The 20,338-nt window shown below is 48.1% G+C and overlaps 1 protein-coding gene across 1 annotated transcript; it reads right to left on the bottom strand.

The window, feature by feature from the left end:
- Window positions 1-1,038: 1,038 nt before the first annotated feature.
- LOC139277950 (carboxypeptidase A1-like) lies at window positions 1,039-19,871 on the bottom strand. The gene is made up of 11 exons (XM_070896582.1): window positions 19,080-19,871; window positions 16,643-16,724; window positions 15,400-15,534; window positions 13,262-13,360; window positions 11,536-11,637; window positions 8,835-8,936; window positions 7,558-7,668; window positions 5,901-5,991; window positions 4,993-5,192; window positions 2,374-2,458; window positions 1,039-1,383 (listed from the first exon to the last, which is right to left on the bottom strand). Exons 1-11 carry the CDS (start codon window positions 19,172-19,174, stop codon window positions 1,199-1,201), a joined length of 1,287 nt encoding a protein of 428 aa, XP_070752683.1. The 5' UTR covers window positions 19,175-19,871; the 3' UTR covers window positions 1,039-1,198.
- Between the last annotated feature and the right edge of the window lie 467 nt (window positions 19,872-20,338).

The raw sequence follows: 20,338 nt of genomic DNA, 5'->3' as shown, positions 1-20,338 counted from the left end.
GGAGGGTTCACTAGTGATGGGGGAGGTTTCATTAGTGTTGGGGGGGTTCACCAGTGATGGGGGAGGGTTCACTAGTGATGGGGGTTTCACTAGTGATGGGGGAGGGTTCACTAGTGATGGGGAGGGTTCACTAGTGATGGGGGTTTCACTAGTGATGGGGGAGGGTTCACTAGTGATGGGGAGGGTTCACTAGTGATGGGGGGGTTTCACTAGTGATGGGGAGGGTTCACTAGTGATGGGGGTTTCACTAGTGATGGGGGGAGGGTTCACTAGTGATGGGGAGGGTTCACTAGTGATGGGGGTGTTTCACTAGTGATGGAGGGGGTTCACTAGTGTTGGGGGGGGGTTCACTAGTGATGGAGAGGGTTCACGAGTGATGGGGGAGGGTTCACTCGTGATGGGGGTTTTCACTAGTGATGGGGGAGGGTTCACTAGTGATGGAGGTGTTTCACTAGTGATAGGGAGGGTTCACTAGTGATGGGGGGGTTTCACTAGTGATGGGGGGTTTCACTAGTGATGGGGGAGGGTTCACTAGTGATGGGGGGGTTTCCACTAGTGATGGGGGTTTCACTAGTGATGGGGGGAGGGTTCACTAGTGATGGGGAGGGTTCACTAGTGATGGGGGTTTCACTAGTGATGGGGGGAGGGTTCACTAGTGATGGGGAGGGTTCACTAGTGATGGGGGTGTTTCACTAGTGATGGAGGGGGTTCACTAGTGTTGGGGGGGGGTCCACTAGTGATGGAGAGGGTTCACGAGTGATGGGGGTTTTCACTAGTGATGGGGGAGGGTTCACTAGTGATGGAGGTGTTTCACTAGTGATAGGGAAGGTTCACTAGTGATGGGGAGGGTTCACACGTGATCACTAGTGATCATGGATAATCATCTCAAGTACTATGCCATCCATTTGTTCCCATTTGTCTCCGTATCCGATAAGTAAACCTACACCTCAGTTTGAGAGGATTGGACTCCAGACATCAGCCAAGATTTTCCCTTTCTGGAGTTTGTTTTCCCTTTTTATTGAGAGGCTGGGGTGGAGATTATACATTAATGCCACATTTAATGACAGAAGTACAAGTAAACCAGAAGCAGCTCAACAGAAATCGTCGCAAATTACAACGTGCTTGACGGAATAAATGACCATCAAAAGCGAGCTCTGTGTCGTCCCGAGTGCTTTGGTGCCACCGGTCTGTGCACAGGTCACGAGCGGTCACCAACGTACTCCATGATTGTCTTCATCGCCTGCCAGGTCTCCTGGGCGGTTGCAACAATCTGACTGGACGGTAGCATGAAACCATAGCGACCGGTATCACGGAGTTCAAAGGCAAAGGAGTACTTGATGCCCTGGTTGTAAGTCCAGTCAATGCTGCCTCCGCTGGCCTGGTCTAAAATGGGAAAGGAGAGAGTAAGAGAAACAGTTCAGCCTCAGAGTGTTTTATCATCTCAGTTTATGTCCCTCCTCGCTCCAAGAAAGATGTGCATTTCTATAGTGCCTTTCACGACCTTAGGATGTCCCAAAGCGCTTTACAGCCAATTAAGTACTTTATGAAGTGTCCACGCTGTTATAATATAAGAAACGTAACAGCCAATGTGTGCACAGCAAGATCCCACAAACTGCAATGATAAACAACCAGATAATGTATTTTGGTGATGTCGGTTGAGGGATAAATATTGGCCAGGACACTGGGGAGAACTCCCCTGGTTGTCTTCAAAATGGTGCCATGGGATCTTTTACATCCACCTGAGAGGGCAGACAGGGCCTCGGTTCAACATCTCATCTGAAAGACAGTACCTCTGACAGTGTAGTGTTCCCTCAACACTGCGCTGGAGTGTCAGCCTGGTTTATGTGCTCAAGTCCCTAGAGTGGCACTTGAACCCATGACCTTCTGATTCAGGGGCAACTGAGCCAATTAAATAAAAAGCAGCTTTCTCCTGAGCTGACGCTTGATTGGGCCACAGTTTCATGGGCCCCAACCACCATCCATGACCTCATCCGAGTGGCTAGATCCTGTCTGAGCCAAGACAGCGAGGTCAGTGGGTCATTTAGCCACAAGGGGGCTTGAGGTTAAGCCTGATCCTGCCCTCAACTTTGCAGTGGGAATCACCAGATACCAATTTGGAGCGGGGCCCTTCACTCAGCTTGTCCTTCCCCAGGCCACGGGGCTGAAGGCCTTTATAGCAATCCCATTGCCCGAAGCAGAAATCAGCCACATCAGTACAGACAGCAGACTTTCTGGGCTGTATGGGTTTGCAGCACACTGAGCCGTATAGCTAACGACCACTAGGGGGAGCTACTTCCATTCTATCCCTTCCGACACTGGGTTACTGGGTGCTGCGATCTAGTGACTGTTATGGTACAGGTTTACTGTACTTACAAATTGCATCACAGATGGATCCGATCTTGTACCGCGTTCCGTACAGTGAGGTTAAAGAGTTGACGGCGGACTTGGCAAGTGCCTCCTGCGGGAAAGAGTGATGAGAATCAGCAACAGGGTCACACCTCACTGCTCACTTTGCTTGCTTCCTACGATCCGGTCCAGAATACCCATCGTTCAAAGTGAGAACATAAGAACATAAGAAATAGGAGCAGGAGTAGGCCACATGGCCCCTCGAGCCTGCGTAGATCATGGCTGATCTGATCTTGGCCTCAACTCCACTTCCCCGTCTATTCCCCATAATCTTTGACTTCCTTATCTTTCAAAAATCTGTCTACATCTTAAATATACCCAGCCTCCACAGTTCTCCGGGACAGAGAATTCCCAGATTCACGACCCCCCGAGAGAAGAAATTCTTCCTCATTTCTGTTTTAAATGGGCGACCCCTTATTCTGAAACTATACCCCCGAGTTCTAAATTCCCCCACGACACGAAAATTCTCTCTGTATCTACCCTGTCCAGTCCCCTCAGAACCTTATACGTTTCAATAAGATCACCTCTCATTCTTCTAAACTCCAATGAGTATAGGCCCAACCTGCTCAACCTTTCTTCATAGGTCAACCCCCTCATCTCAGGAATCAACCTCAATCTCTGAACTACCTCCAATTCAAGTACATCCCTCCTTCAATAAGGAGACCAAAACTGTGCGCAGTACTCCAGGTGTGGTCTCACCAATACCCTGTATAATTGTAGCAGGACTTCCTTACTTGTATACTCTATCCATAACAGAATGAGAAAAGGCCACTTTGTCCCTTAGGCCCTCTCCTTCCACAGTCCACGTACAGTCCATTGTATCACGGGATCTACCCAGCCATTTAATATCTAAAGAGAAAGTTGTGTATAAATACTCCCTGTTACTGAAATGTAAAATACTATTCAGCCCTGGCCTGCTATTCTCTCTCCCCTCCCCTTCCAGACCCAGAGACCCACCACCCATCATGGAGTAGCTGATCATCTCATTGTCCTTACTCCTGTACCCCTCAGTGCTGTTCCAAACCAGATACTGATCCAGTTCCTTTTTGAATCAGCCGTTCGATATATCATTAACGTGAGTGACAATTGATCATTTCAGACTATGCTTTCTATTTGGGAGAAAGAACGCTTCTCTAGGGCAGGTGGAAACCTTTATAACCAATGAGTGACTTTTGGAAAAAAAAAGAAAGACTTGCATTTATATAGCGTCTTTCACGACCTCAGGACACCCCAAAGCGCTTTACAGTCGATGAAGTACTTTTGAAATGTAGTCACTGTTGTAATGTAGGAAATGTGGCAGCCAATTTGCACATAGCAAGCTCCCACAAACAGCAATGTAATAATGAACAAATAATCTGTTTTTTTAGTGATGTTGATTGAGGGATAAACATTGGCCAGAACACCAGGGATAACTCCCCTGTTCTTCTTCAAAATAGTGCCAAGGGATCTTTTATATCCAATTGAGAAAGCAGGCAGTGCTTTAGTTTAATGTCTCATCCAAAAAACGGCACTTCCAACAGTGCAGCACTCCCTCAGCACTCCACGGGAGTGTCAACTTAGATTTTTTTTGCTCAAGTCTCTGGAGTGGGGTTTGAACCCTCAACCTTCTGACTCAGAGGTGAGAGTGCTACCCACTGAGACACAGCAGCCAATTTGTACAGTGCTAGATCCCACACGCACAGCAAAGGAAATGCATGGCCAATTAATCTGTTTTGCTGGCGTTAATTGAGGGATAAATATTGGCCAGGACACCAAGAGAACTCCTTTCTCTCCTTCAAAAACCGTGGGATCTTTTATGAAAAGGCAGGTGGGGCCTCTGTTTAACGTCGCATCTGAAAGATGGCTCCTCTGATAGTGCAGCGCTCCACTGAAGCACGAGCCTAGCTTACGTGCTCACGTCTCTGGGTTGAACCACACAACTTTCTGACTCAGAGGCGAGATGCTACCTACTTAGCCAAGCTGACACTTGGTTTTCGTGTGCCATTATTTATATATAATAAACAATTATTTCATAAGACTTCAGTAAACAATTAAAGTGATCCTTCCACTATATTCACCTTTAAAGGGAATGTTTTGGAATTGCACTAAACTAGTGGGCTTTGCTTCCACTCCCCCGATGGCTCTGTGGGGTAAGGCAGCAAGGAGCGGCATTCAAACTGGATGGCACTACCTCGATTCTTGGTCGGTGCTGAGCTGACTGGTCTCAACCAGGGTCGCACCAGAGAAACTAAAGTTGTCGTCTGTGTCTCTGGATTGGGGAGGGAAGTATTGGACAGGTTCCCATTTCCTGATTGCTCGCCAGTGACTCCTACTGGGAGTGCAGGCCAGGGGCTCGGCCAGCACTGGGCCTGGCTGTGATGCCGCCCGTCGCTGAATAGACTGGCCACTCAGAGGAGATAATAGAGGGCACTCAGCTTTGGTGAGACAGGAGCCCACCCCCTCGTCTCCCTCCGCCCAAGCATGGGCTCAAGCCTGTTCAGGAGAAGGAACGGGGACGCAGGGAGGGGAATTCACAGCAGAGCGGGAAACGGGGAGGGGGGGGGGGGGAAACGGAGAATTAATAACGTAAAGAAGGTGTTGACCTACCAACTCCTGGTAGTTAGCAGGGTGCACGCACTTGTAGCCAAAGGGGAACATGAGAAGTTGGGAGTAACTGTGAATGGTGATGAAGCTCTTGATGTTTCTGTAACTCCGCACGAAGTCCACGATGGCAGCGACCTCGGGCTCGGAGTTGGCGTGGGGCCCATGGTACGTCTCCATGCACGGATTGTTACTGGTTCCAGGACCTGTTGCGTGAACAGCAGACGGCGTTAATCTTTACACAGACACGTATGTGTATTGCTCCCAGCCCATCGCACTGTTTCCTCCTCTGCGGCAGGTGCTGATTCATCGGCACTGGCGCCCGCCACTGTCTTGCCCAAACTGTATGAGCCCAGAGTCGGTATTGCCAGGCTGTTCAACCACAGGGGCGTCGCAGCCAACTTTGATCCTGTCCTCACCCGATGTCTGCACTCTCTTACTTCCAGCGATGGTCCTGATATCAAATCTTGGAACCCGAGTGACTGCGCTGAGTTTACCTGTTCTCAGCGACTAGCCTCAGTGCACTTGGGGGAGAGGAAAATTCAGCCAGGATTATGGCTCCTGGTGGCTTATCCAGTGATCACCACAGCTCCCATCCCGCCCCCCTCCCCCCATCCCCCGGCTGCTGCAAAATGCGTGTGTGTAGATGTTGGGTGAGGGCAAGATCAGACACAGCGGCAGTGCCTACAGCAGTCGAATAGCTCTCTGCCCCTGACTGATGACCTCCGGCCCAGTCCTGAGTGTAATTATATTCCTATTTTACAGCACTTTGAATTTTCCTCCAAACCCAGCTGAGCGGGCAGATCATCGAGGTACTATGTGGAGTTGTGCTGCTTGTGAAACGATGGAGAGAAGTGTGTGTGGTGTGGGGGAGGGAGCTATTGGAAGAAGGAAAAAAAAATCACCTCACACACCTCCAAACCCAGCATCGAAGTTCCTGTTGGCGTCAACCCCAACACATTTCCTTCCCGGGACTGTGGACCTGGTCTTACGCCACATTCGGTTCTAGAAAAAGGGCACACGATATTAGAACACCAGCATTATGTTACAGCATGCTCGTGAGGTCAGAGCATGAATATTGTAGCATCCTCTTCAGGTCAGAGCACGAGTATTGCAGTGGGAGATCGTGGAGGAGGTGCGGCGAATGAGGCTACGGGGCCCAGAAGAGCCGAGGGCCCAGGGGCAGCAAGGGCCAGCCGACACTGCGATATGTGCACGCACTAGGTCCATGCAATAGAGCAAGTCTCCAGTCGTCCTGGTTAACCCTTGTCGCTGGACCAAGACCTAGCTCTGTCACGTCCGTGTGGTGGCTGATGTGCAACGATCACCACACGTTAAAAAAATCCACGCAGAGGCATCTTCCACCCCCCTCAATTGGAGTTCAGGACTGGAATATCGGGTCCTTCATTGAAACATCTGTGAACTCTTGAGGAAGCAAGTCATCCTGGTTTGAGGGTCCGGCTATGATGATTACAGCATCCTCGTGAGGTCAGCGCATGGGTATTACAGCATGCTCAGACAAGGCTCACTAGGTTGATTCCGGGGATGAGGGGGTTAACTTATGAGGAAAGGTTCAGTAGGTTCATTGGAATTCAGAAGAATGAGAGGTGATCTTATTGAAACGTATAAGATTATGAGGGGGCTTGACAAGGTGGATGCAGAGAGGATGTTTCCACTGATAGGGGAGACTAGAACTAGAGGGCATGATCTTAGAATAAGGGGCCATCCATTTAAAACTGAGATGAGGAAAAAATTCTTCTCTCAGAGGGTTGGAAATCTGTGGAATTCGCTGTCGCAGAGAGCTGTGGAAGCTGGGACATTGAATAAATTTAAGACAGAAATAGACAGTTTCTTAAAAGATAGGGGGATAAGGGGTTATGGGGAGCGGGCGGGGAAGTGGAGCTGAGTCCATGATCAGATCAGCCATGATCTTATTGAATGGCGGAGCAGGCTCGAGGGGCCGTATGGCCTACTCCTGTTCCTATTTCTTATGTTCTTATGCTCGTGAGGTCAGAGCACGAGTATTACAGCATGCTCATGAGGTCAGGGAAAAAAATTCCAAAATAATTAAAGGATTGCGAAACCACCCGGGGGAGAGGGAAAAGAAAAAAAGATCTTAAGTTTTGACCTTGTTTTTCGCCTCTCCCAGGAGCTAACATGGCTCCTCGTGGATAGAACAAAAGAAAAGAACGAACTTGCATTTATATCACCCCTTTCATGGCCCCAGGGCGTACAAAGCACTTTACAGCCAATGAAGGACTTTCTTGAAGTGTAGTCACTGTTGTAAGGGCATCGCGGCAACCAGTTTGTGCACAGCAAGATCCCACAAACAGTATCGTGATAAATGACCAGATCATCGATATTTACCGAACCCTCAGCCTGTGTGTACATCACCGACAAACACTGAACTGGTGGTGAACTGACTCATTCATAAGCAGGCCATCTCCTTTTAAATAAGGGACCAAAGGGAAGGTGCTCAGTGTTTGTGGTGATCATTCACACGGCCGAATCCAAGGGCTCGGAGACGACGCTGAGTGACACAGTCACGCTGGAAGCCCCTGGAGTACTGACCCTGGTGTGGGTGTAAACATAACCATCTGGGTTCACCACAATCTCCATGAAGATGTCCATTTTCTTCAGCAGTGATGTGAGAAAGGGCTCCTGGCCATAGTCAGAGGTGATCTGTCGGTGAAAGAAAGAGTTTGCGATATAACGAGTGGTGTTTGAGCCCTGCTCTTTTCCTCAAAGTGTCGCCTGGGGCCGGGTTTAAGTTTGACAGATGTTTGCAGCTGTACACCACTCAAGGATCAAAGCTGGCACATTCCTGGTGTGTGTGACCTCGTACCGCCCTGAGGAACCCACATCCCTGTCCAGCACAGTACAACTGCTGCCTCGACAAACCTGTGTGTCTCATTGGGAGTGTTTGGGGGGCAACAAAGAGAATTAAGAGTGAGTGAGAGAAGGAAAGAGAGAAGTAGACAAAGCAAGTGAAACAGATAGAGGGGTAGAGTGAGTGAGACAGAGTGTAAGGTGAAGAGAGAGCTAGAGAGTGAGATAGAAAAATACAGATAGAGAGATAGTGAGTGAGACAGAGAGTGAGGTGAGGAGACAGAGAGTGAGAAAACAAAAGACAGATAAAGAGATAATGAGTGAGACAGAGAGTAAAGTGAAGAGAGAGATGGAGAGATAGAACAAGACACAGATAGAGAGTGCGTGAGACAGAGAGTAAGGTGAAGAGAGAGACGGAGAGTGAGATAGTGAGTGAGACAGAGAGTAAGGTGAAGAGAGAAACAGAGAGTGAGATAGAACAAGACACAAATAGAGAGATAATGAGTGAGATGGAACAACAAACAGATAAGTAGAGAGCAGGGAAATTGAGTTCATTATTTTGAATGAAAATAACTAAATTCACTAGAGAGTTTAACATTCCCCGGACAACAGACTTCCCGATGGGATTCCCCAACAATCAGTTATTTTGGGAAGTCTATTTGTTTGCCCGACCCCGGAGTGTATGCACAGGTACCTTGTCACCAGGGTCAGTCAGTCGCCCTCTGTCACACAAACCTCACACGTTTGTTCTCCCCCGAGACCCAGGGTGCTGAGGCCAACTCTTCCGCCCCCACTTCCAACTAGTACTGAGGCCAACTCTGCCACCACCCCCCGCCCTGCCCGCTGGAGCTGAGGCCAACTCTGCCGTCCCCTCCCCCCAGCACCGAGGTCAGCTAACGAAGCACTAAACAGGGATGGATCCCGACCTTTCCCAGTCTGTGTAGCTCAGTTGAACCTGCGCTTCCCTTTAAGCACCGCCCCCCCTCCCCCTCCTGCACTTCCGCTCAACATTTCGTTACCTTCTTCGCCATCCAGATTGCGCTGGCGGGAGAGACCCACTCCCGAGCGTGGATTCCGCTGTCGATCCAGATGGCCGGGCGCCCAATCCCACCGGTGCTGAACTGTCAAGAGTGAATGGGATACGGTTACAAGCAGGAGCGTGGCCCAGTGCCGAAAGGGACAGATTTTCCCCCTTTAGGGCTCTTGTTTTAATTTATTTGTTCACGGGATGTGGGCGTCGCTGACAAGGCCAGCATTTATTGCCCATCTTTAATTGCCCATGAGAAGGTGGTGGTGATCCGCCGCCTTGAACGGCTGTTCCTTGAAGCGGTTTGGTAAAACTGAGTGGTTTTTACTTGGCCACTTCAGAGTCAACCGCATTGCTGTGGGTCTGGAGCCACATGTAGGCCAGACCAGGTTAGGACGGCAGGTTTCCTTCCATACAGGACACTAGTGAACCAAATGGGTTTTTACAGCAATCCAGTAGTTTTCTGGTCACCATTACTGATACTAGCTTTTTATTCCAGATTTAGTTAATTAACTGAATTTAAATTCCCCAGCTGTCATTTGAACTCATTATTCCAGGCTTCTAGATTACGAGTCCAGTAACATAACCACTATGCCACCGTTCCCGCGGCTACTCAGGGGATTAAAGCATCACCTGGGCGGAGCAGAGAGAAAACCGAGAGCGCCACCCGTCATGGAGCCCGCCCGATTTTCCATTCGTTCATTTAATTGGACAGAATGCCGGGGCGGGGGAGATATTTTCCGTATTTTGTTTTGCTTTAACTGGCCTCGGGGTTTTATTGGTTTTTCACCGCTCCCAGGAGATAATATGGCTCCTCGTGGGTAGAACAAAAGAAAAGAAATAACTTGCATTTATATAGCGCCTTTCGATGTCCCAAAGAGCCTGAAGAGCAGTGAATGAAGTACTTCGGAAGTGCTGTTACTGTTGTAATGTTGGGGGAAAGCGGCAGACCATTTGCACACAGCAAGATCCCACTAAACAGCAATGTGATGATCTGATTGAGGTGGTTGAGGGATAACGGTTGGCCAGGACACTGGGAGAAAGTGACTAATCGTTGAGCATGAAGCAGCCACCAGTATAGGACGGCTGGTTTTCTTCCTGTCCGATATTTTTGGTTGAGAAGGGATTTTCTTTCGAGAGTTTAAATTATTCTTTAAGTTATTTTGGCTGGTTTTGGGCCCACCCCACCCCCACTCTGCAGCTTCTACACAGTCAGCGAAATAACCTCGGTACAAACTGAGCAACAGGATGCACACCAAGGACCAATACTACATGCAGTATCTACTTTGAAGAGGGGCAGCCCACGACTCCTCAGCCCCACCAATGTTTCATGCTTCAGTTGTACAGAGCCTTGGTCAGACCACATCTGGAGTACTGCGTTCAGTACTGAGCACCGCACCTCGAGGAGGATACGTTGGGTTTGGAGGGGGTGGAGCGCAGGTTCAGCAGAATGATACCGGGGCTTAATGGGTTAAATTATGAGGCCAGGTTGCATAGACTAGACTTGTATTCCCTTGAGTTCAGAAGGTTGAGGGGTGATCTAATCAAAGTATTTAAAGTGACAAAGGGATTTGAAAGGGTAGATACTGAGAAACTGGTGGGGGAATCCAGAACGTAGGGAATAATCCTAACATTAGAGCTAGGCCGTTCAGATGGGAAATCAGGAAGCATTTTTGTTCACACTTAAGGTATTAGAGAATACAGATAAAAAAGTAATCAAAAGGCTAGTAATCTGGAACTCTCTTCCCTAAACGACTGTGCATGTTGGAGGTCAATTGAAGCTTTCAAGACCAAGATTTTTGATGGATAAGGGTATCTATCGAAGGGTATGGAGCCAAGGTGGGTAAATGGAGTTGAGATGCAGAGCAGCCATGATCTAATTGAATAGCTGAATAAGCTCGAGGGGCTGAATGGACTGCTCCTGTTCCTATGCCCAAGGAGCGGCAAGAGTTTGTAGATGGAAGTGATCGGGGCCCAGAAGAGGCGTGGGTTTGGGGCTCAGACGAGGCGAGGGCCCAGGGGCAGCACGGACCAGCCCACACTGCAATATGTGCGCGCACTAGGTCCGTGCAGCAGAGCTGGTCTCCAATCGTCTTGGTTAATCTTGCCACTGGAGCAAGACCTAGCTCTGTCAAGCCCGTGTGGTGGCTGGCCATCACATGTTAAAAAAATCCACACACAGGCATCTTCCACCCTTCAATATGTAGTTCGGGACCTGGAATATTAGGTCCTTCATTGAAACACCTGTGAACTCATCCCTTTTTGGTGTGGAAGCAAGTCATCCTCGCTTCGAGGGACTGCCTATGTTGTTGTTGATGTAGATCAGTTGAAGAATGAGAAGCACCCTGCGGTAGATTTACCTGCTTGGCCTTCAATCTCTGACTCCAAGCTGTGTCTGCAGTGGGCTGAGTAACAGCAGCGTCGGGAGCAGCTCAGTCAATCCATTGGCTGCAGTCTGGGCGATACCAGAGACAGAGAGATAGAGGCAATCTCTAGCAAAGGGGCCAGTTGCCTTCCAGCGAATCAGTTGCATTTTAATTCACACATCAATTGTCTACCCTTCCCTTGAGCAGAGGCAGCGGATTTGTCGAAGGATTAGAAAAAACAAGAGAACAGGCTCATGGGGCTGAATGGCCTCCTCCTGTTCCTTCATTTACTCAAACACCTCAATCACTCCCAAACCATTTCCATACCTTCAGCACATAGAGTGGGCGGCCTTCGAATGATTTCCCAATCTGTTGCTTCTGTACCAGTCCTGGATACTCAACAACAAGACTGTCCATCCAACTATAGATCTGGGGCAAAAGTCAGACGCAAATTAAAACAACACACACCGACACTCTTCCGCGCAACGGTAAACATTTATTGTCATTCTTGAGGAAACCAGCTAAGGGGGGGCACGGAAGGCCCATCGTCACACTGAGTTTGGAGAATTGATGAGGTAAATCAAGAGGTGCCTTAACAGCAGGACTTGATGACTCTCGTTCAGGATTATGATGGGCAAATGAAGGTAGGAATCGGGCAATGTGTCTTTACACCAAAGGTGATCAACAACTGGAATGGGTTTCCACAAAGGGCAGGACACTGGGCTCATTAAAGAACAGCTAGATAGTGCAATATGTTGGTGGTAGAGTTGGTCTTCTTTAAGGATGAGATCAAATGGGCTGAAGGGCCCAACTTCACCTGAACCCAACTTGTGACCCGGTGAAGAGGTACAGGCCTGGAACAGAATGAGTTAGAGTAGAAGACCGTGCAACAAGTCTTGATTTGAACACCATGAGGATGTAGGGGGAGGAAGAGTGTATTGGACAATGTTTTTGGATCTAAGGAGGAATAGGAGAGGAAATAACACAAGATAGAAAAACAGTGATTGAAAAAACTCGAGACCTGGCTATTCCGCTGCTGGGGCGTCACAGCTGTATCTGATCATACTCTCTTCCACTTCTAGGGGAAGGAGTGATGTTGGATTGCAATCGGGAGTGGGAACACTGGCTGATCATCCTCTCCTTAATCCAGGGGCACTGAGAATGTAGTGTGGTAATCACTGGCCAGTTGAGACACACCAACCCAGTGCAGGCCGGGGTCACATCAGCTCATTTCTAGCTTGTACCACTCAGTGACTCATTCCATACACATTAGGATCGTTTCATTCAATAAAACGTATACTCCTCATTCCAGCCCCATCCAAACCCCAAAAAGTGCAGTGTATCCAACTGAATTGTGCCAAAAGGCCAGGAGGTCTTTTCTAAATGTTTTCAAAACTATCAGTCGGGAATAAAGATACTGAAAACTAAAAAAAAACATTTTTACCAATTTGGTTGCCACTCACTAACCAATCTAACTAGTAATGGTCATACTCACTAACCAATCTAACTTATACTGGTCATAATCACTAACCAATCTAACTAGTAATGGTCATACTCATTAACCAATTTAACTGGTACTAGACATGCTCACTATCTGATCTAACTAGTAATTGACATACTCACTAACCACTTTAACTAGTAATTGACATACTCACCAACCATTCTAACTAGTAATTGAGAACTCAGACCTGTCATACTAACTGAGGCAAGTGGTTGGGGACATGTAATGAGAATGAGGTTAGATGGGTTGTCTGGAATTTTGCTGGAAGTATCTCTGTGGATGAGAGTGACTGAAAGGTCAGTGGATGGAAGGAGCCTGATGGGCCAGTGCTCTTTCCATGTTCATGACCCTGTCCCTTCCTCTCTCATCTACTGTATCTGCAAGGTCTCCACACACCGACCTAGAGCTTCAGGAGTTGGCTGGCGCCAGTGTTGTGTCCGCTGGTTATAGCCTTCCCTCTGCGCCCCCCCCCCCCCCCGAGTCACAGTGTTGTCAGCGCCTGGCGGACAAATGTGGAGCAACACCTTACCAGTAAAGTCGCTGCATACGTACCTCGTCCAGTGTGTGGTAGTTGCCGTAGTTGAAGGTGTTGGAGGTGTGTTCCATCATGGTCGTCTGCTCCAGCTCAGCTTTCTCATCATCAATCATCACCTAAAGACAAGGCGTGGCTTTATACACAACCTTTCACACTCTCGGGACATCACCCAGCACTTCACAGAAGTACAGTTCATGGGTTGTCACTGCTGTTGTGCACAGCATGATCCCACAATCAGCAATGAGATAAATGACCAGATAATCTGTTTTTGTGATGTCGGTTGGGAGGGGAAACAAAGATCAATATCGTTAACAGTCGATTTTATCTCCCACCTACTTCCTTGCTTCACTTCCGCAGGTTACCCAATGCTAGAGGCATTACAGACCAGCTTAATCCTCATCTGATATGCCATACCCCCGTGCACACATTCCCCCAAACACACACCAATACCCTCCACCCCCCCCCCCCCCCACATCCACACACACCAATACCCTCCACACACTCTCCAAACACACACCAATACCCTCCACACCCCCCCCGCCCCAAACACACACCAATACCCTCCACACACTCCCCAAACACACACCAATACCCTCCACACACTCCCCCCCCGCCCCAAACACACACCAATACCCTCCACACACTCCCCAAACACACACCAATACACTCCACACACTCCCCCCCCGCCCCAAACACACACCAATACCCTCCACACGCTCCCCAAACACACACCAATACCCTCCACACACTCCCCCCCCGCCCCAAACACACACCAATACCCTCCACACACTCCCCAAACACACACCAATACCCTCCACACACTCCCCCAAACACATACCAATACCCTCCACACCACCCCCCCGCCCCCAAACACACACCAATACCCTCCACACCCCCCCGCCCCCAAACATACACCAATACCCTCCACATCCCCCCCCGCCCCCAAACACACACCAATACCCTCCACACACTCCCCCAAACACACACCAATACCCTCCACACCCCCCCTGCCCCCAAACACACACCAATACCCTCCACACACTCGCCAAACACACACCAATACCCTCCACGCCCCCCCCCCGCCCCCAAACACACACCAATACCCTCCACACACTCCCCAAACACACACCAATACCCTCCACCACCCCCCACATCCACACACACTCCCCCAAACACACACAAATAACCTCAACACACCCCCCCCCCACACACACCAATACCCTCCACACATCCCCCCCCACATCCACACGCACTCCCCAAACACACACAAATACCCTCCACACCTCCCCCCCCCACACACACACTCCCCCAAACACACACCATTACCCTCCACAGCCCCCCCCGCCCCCAAACACACACAAATACCCTCCACACACTCCCCCAAACACACACAAATACCCTCCACACCTCCCCCCCCCACACACACACACACTCCTCCAAACACACACAAATACCCTCCACACACACACCCCCCACACACACACACACTCCTCCAAACACACACAAATACCCTCCACACACACACTCCTCCAAACACACCCCCACTCACACATAGCCCATGCATATACCCCACACACACATACTCCCCACACACACACACCTCCACATACATACCCTACACACAACCCCCTCCAAACACACACACCACACACATTCCATATACCTCCTAATAAACACTTCTACTCACATATACTTACACACCCCTCCCTCACATATCCCTAAACACACACTGTACACACACCCCTACTCACGTATACATACACCCCTCACACACATGCATATGTGCCCACACACAACCCCACACACTACCCCACTTGCATAGCTTAATACACACCCGCATACAGTTCACACACACACCCTACACTCACACCCAAGCGCATGCAGTCACAAACACGCACCCCACACTCATACCCACTTACACATACTTGGACACAGCTACACACACCCCTACTCACACACAACTACATACACACACAGCTCGTATACACAACCACTTGCACAGACTACCACCCACCCCTGTCACACACACTTCCAAAGGGGGCCGCTGGAATCAAATTAAGAATGGGAAACCTGGCCGAATATCTCCCTCTCCAGCCTAGGACACTGAGCCCGATTGTAGCCCCTCGACCTGGCATGGTTTGGTTTAGTGACGTACCTGCAGGTCTTCAATCATTACCGAATACTGAATCCTATTGTACTCCAGAAACACTTTGAAAGACTGAAGACTACCCTGCGGAACATGGACATCTATAATGAGGTCAGACTTGACGGGACTGCGCCAGATGTCAAGCTAGATCGAGAGAGAGAACAAAAATGATGCTTATTTTTAACATATATAATATATATATGCAATACATTATATAATGAAAGCTGTGTTTTCAGGTAATGACCTGTCAACTAGTGCACATCTGATGTCGTCATCAGAAGGAGGATGCCTCCCAAGAACCAGATGTTCTCACACGGTGTCACTAATCAGTGCGTGTAATATCTCGGCCAGCTCCCAGTGATCAGCTGCTGAATATTTCTCGATGAATTTACTGTGACTGTTTCACACTGAGTCCTCTGGCCTTAGCTTCATTCTACTTCAGTGACGGGAAACACAACAGGAAGGAAATATCAGGCTACATTTTTTTTGTTCCTGGGATGCGGGTGTCGCTGGTAAGGCCAGCATTTATTGCCCTTCCCTAATTTCCCTTCAGAAGGTGGTTTTGAGCCGCCTTCTTAACAAATGAGTGGCTCGCTAGGCCATTAAGAGTCGACTACATAGCTGTGGGTCTGGAGTCACATAGAGGCCAGACCGGGTAAAGACAGCAGATTTCCTTCCCTAAAGGATATTCATTTTTTACAACAATCCGGTAGTTGCATGGTCACCATTACTGATATTCAATTAACTGAATTTAAATTCCCCAGCTGCTGTGGTGGGATTTGAGCTCACGTCTCTGGATCATTAGTCCCGGCCTCTGGATTACTCATCCAGTAACATAACCACTACGCTACCATTCCCTGGTACTTGTGACTATGTGTATAACGGGCAGCCAAACAGTTACCGCCAGTATCCGTCACACACCAGATGTCACACTTTGCTTCACAAGCAAAGCAACTTTTTGATAACAGTGGGAGGAAGCCATTCATTAACCCGGAGCCTGAAATTTACAACTAGTTAGAACCACCCTCTGATTGGGTCCGGTAGTTTATAAGCAGCTACCAAACCTGGATGAGCCCGGTTAAAATGGCGGTTTTAAAGGGACAGGACAGATTAACACTGAAATAGCACAATGGTGGGGCAGACTGTGGTCTATCAGCAATGGCATAGGCGGTGCACTAGTGAAGAGTTGCTAGGTATTTGTAGCTCCCTCTGTAGTTTATGGCAAGAGATGCTGTTTTCCACTCTGACTTGCCTGGAGATGTTCCTGGTCCTCCATGGACATCACCAGGCTGACCTGGTTTTCATCTGTAGGTGTAATCCGGAGGACCTGGTCCCTACAAACAGACCAAGTGTCAGTAACAATGTTTTGTTGCAGGGCCTTTTATTAATTATTAAGAAAGAAAGAACTTGCCTTTCTACCATGACCCCAGGCTGTCCCAAAGCAAAGTACTTCAAAGTATTGTTGTAATGTAGGGAAATGAAGCCAATTTTTACACAGCGAGGTCCCACAAGAAGCAATGAGATAAGTGATCAGCTAATCTGTTTTAATGATGTTGGTTGAGGGATAACGATTAGCTAGGACACTGGGGAGAACTCCCTTGTTCGTTTTCCAATTGTGCTATAAGATCTTTCACCGTCCACCTGAGAGGGCAGTTGGGGCCTTGGTTTAACGTCTCATCCGAATGAAGGCATCTCCATCTCCCACAGCCCTGCACTGGGAATGCCAGCGTGGATTTTGTGCTCAAGTCTTTGGAGTGAGGCTTGAATACACAACCTTCAGATGTGAGAGTTTGATCACAAGCTGACACAGTACTGGTACCTATGTTGATAGATACTTTGTGAAGCTATGAGAGAAATTTCTGGAGTCATTTTGATCTGCAGGATGCATCACAACTTCTGGGAACAATTAAAGTGAACAAATATATTTTAGCAATTATTTATTTCTCCCCTCTCTCCCTCCCATTCTGAACGAGCTGACTCCTGCTGCGTCTGCTTCTATGGCTCCCAGGTCATTCTTCAATGGAGAGCTTTTATAGGGAGGTCCCTTTAGTATAAGGTTAATACCAGGGATGGGGTGTAAATCCCAGGATCAATCCTTTAGTGTAAGGTTAATACCAGGGACTGGGTGCAAATCATAGGATCAGTCCTTTAGTGAGCGCCATTTTCGACCCAAAACAGCATCCATATCACCCAAACAATGGGCACTACACAACCGAATTTGTAGCCCATTAAATATGAGGAGTATAGAGCCAGATAGTCAAGAGCCCAGAGGCGAGTCACCATTAAATAAGCGACATTATTTCAGGCTATCAGTGCTTTAGCAGAAAAACTTCAGACTGTTGCCATCCATATTCTTAAAGTGAAAGGGCCACACAGGTCAACTGTCGTGCCCCCTCCACTCTGCACCAGCTGAGGTCAGCTAACTCAACAAAGAGCGAGGATTGGATCTGGAACCATTCCAGTTCCACACCAAGAGATCCTCATAAAGACCTACCAACCTTGAGCCTGATCCGATAAACTAAGCTCGGGGAATCTCCTTGAAAAGAACTCTGGCCACAAGGCAACTCACCCCTCGAAACTTCTTTGAGCGCAAACGGCCACCAACAGAGCCGAGAAAACCAGAAGCGTCCTCATGGTGAAGTCTTGTGGAAACTCACACTGTGCCGGGCCATATTTAAAGGGGGAGAGGTGCACAGACAGTCACCTGGACCAAAGATTAATGACTAGCATTAATCTGTAGAAACATGGAATAATTCCCACGCAAATTGAGGTTGTTGATATCAAAACCTTGTTTGTTTTTCCAGCAAAATCCTAATGATTGTGAATAAAAGTGGGTATCAACTTAATAACTCGATGATGTGCAAATAAATTGGAGGTGAAAAAGCTGAGCATTGGTGACTTCCAGTTCAACCAAATCTTTCAACTTTATTTCTCTTTGTGATTATTTGTAAAACTTACTTGTGGATGGCAGGGTAAGGGGAAGGGGTGGGGTGCGGGGAAGTGTGCAGACAGTTTATTAAGTTAATGTGTTATTGACCCCTTCAGATCAGGGAGGTCACAGAAAGCCTGTTCTGTGTTGAGTTACCTGATCTCAGCTGGGGCAGTGTTAGGGGGGAGCAGAGGAAATAGTTTCTCTGCATCTACCCCATCGAATCCCTGCATTATTTTATTCACCTTGATTAGTGTCAGCTAGTGACTCAGTGGGTAGCACTTTCGCCTCTGGGTTTGAAGGTTGTGGGTTCAAGTCCCACTCCAGGAGCTTGGGCACAAAAATTAGGTTGACACTCCAGTGCAGTGCTGTCTTTTGGATAAGACGTTAAACCTCTGCTCTCTCAAGTGGACATAAAAGATCCCATGGCACTATTTTGAAGAAGAGCAGGGGAGTTATCTCTGCTGTTCTAACCAAAATTTATTCCTCAATCAAAATAACAAAGCAAAAGATTATCTAGTCAATATCACATTGTTGTTTGTGGGAGCTTGCTGTGCGCAAATTGCCTGCCCGCATTTCCCACATTACAGCAGTGACTTCACTTCAAGTATTTAATTGGCTGTAAAGCGCTTTGAGATGTCCGGTGCTCGTGAAATGCGCTATATAAATGCAAATCTTTCTTTCTTTTAGATCACCCCTCAATCTCCAATACTCAAGGGAATACAAACAAGGTTTATGCAACCTGTCCTCGTTATTTAACCTTTTAAGTCCCGGTATCATTCTGTTGAATCTGTGCTGCACACCCTCCAAAGGCCATCTTTCCTGAGGTGTGGTGCCCAAAACTGAACGCTGCATTCCAGATGGGGTCTGACCAAGGCTCAGTACAACTGTTGCGTCACTTCTTCACTTTTGTATTCCAGCCAGCAATAAGTTGGAAAGATGGGAGCAGGAAGTTACAAAGGGACACAGACAGACTAAATGAGTGGGCAAAATTGGCAGATGGAGTTCAAGATAAGACAGTGTGAGGTCATCCACTTTGGATTGGAGAAAGACAAATTGGAATATTTTCTTAATGGAGAAAGACGAGGAGCTGTGGAGGAGCAATGGGATTTAGGTGTCCATGAACACAAATCACTAACAGCTAGTGCACCGCTGCAACAAGTAATCAAAAAGGCTAATAATCTGGACCTCGCTACCCTAAAAAGCTGTCTGTTTTAGGTCAATTGAAATTTTCAAGACTGAGATCGATAGATTTTTGTTAGGTAAGGGTATCAAGGGATATGGAGTAAAGGTGGGTAAATGGAGTTGATACAGATTAGCCATGACTGAATGGTAGAAGAGGCTCGAGGAACTTCTGTTCCTAATGTTTCTATGATTAACCTCCAACAACCATGGCCATCTTCCTTTGTGTCAGGTATAACCCCAGCTACTAGAGGGTGTTTCCCTTGACCTCCATTGACCTCCTTTTTCCAAGGGATCCTTGGTGCCGTGCGTGATCATATTCTCCCTTGTTGTTGAGGGTGGCTACTCTCACTGTTCCGTTCCTCTGGCATTGGGCTCCTGCATCTGTGTCTGGATCAAGGCTGTGATGAGGTCTGGAGCCGAGAGTCCTGGCATTGAACTGAATGCAGATTAGCAGGTTGTTGGTGAGTAGGTGTTGCTTGCTGGCACTGTTGGGACATGCTGAAAACATGAAAGGTGCTCTATAAATGCACATTCTTTCTATTAATAAGAACATAAGAACATAAGAAATAGGAACAGGAGTAGGCCATACAGTCCCTCGAGCCTGTTACAACCCTCTGAAAGAAGAAATTTCTCCTCAACTTGGTTTTAAAAGGCCGGCCCCTTATTCTAAGATCGTGCCCTCTAGTTCTAGTCTCCCCCATCAGTGGAAACATCCTCTCTGCATCCACCCTGTCAGGCCCCCTCATAATCTTATACATTTCGATAAGATCACCTCTCATTCTTCTGAATTCCAATAAATAGAGGCCCAACCTACTCAACCTTTCCTCATAAGTC

This window comes from Pristiophorus japonicus, chromosome 13 (assembly GCF_044704955.1).
Source record: "Pristiophorus japonicus isolate sPriJap1 chromosome 13, sPriJap1.hap1, whole genome shotgun sequence".
Lineage (NCBI taxonomy): Eukaryota > Metazoa > Chordata > Chondrichthyes > Pristiophoridae > Pristiophorus > Pristiophorus japonicus.
The sequence above is the reverse complement of the archived record's forward strand: the minus strand, read 5'-3'. Positions and strand labels throughout refer to the sequence as shown.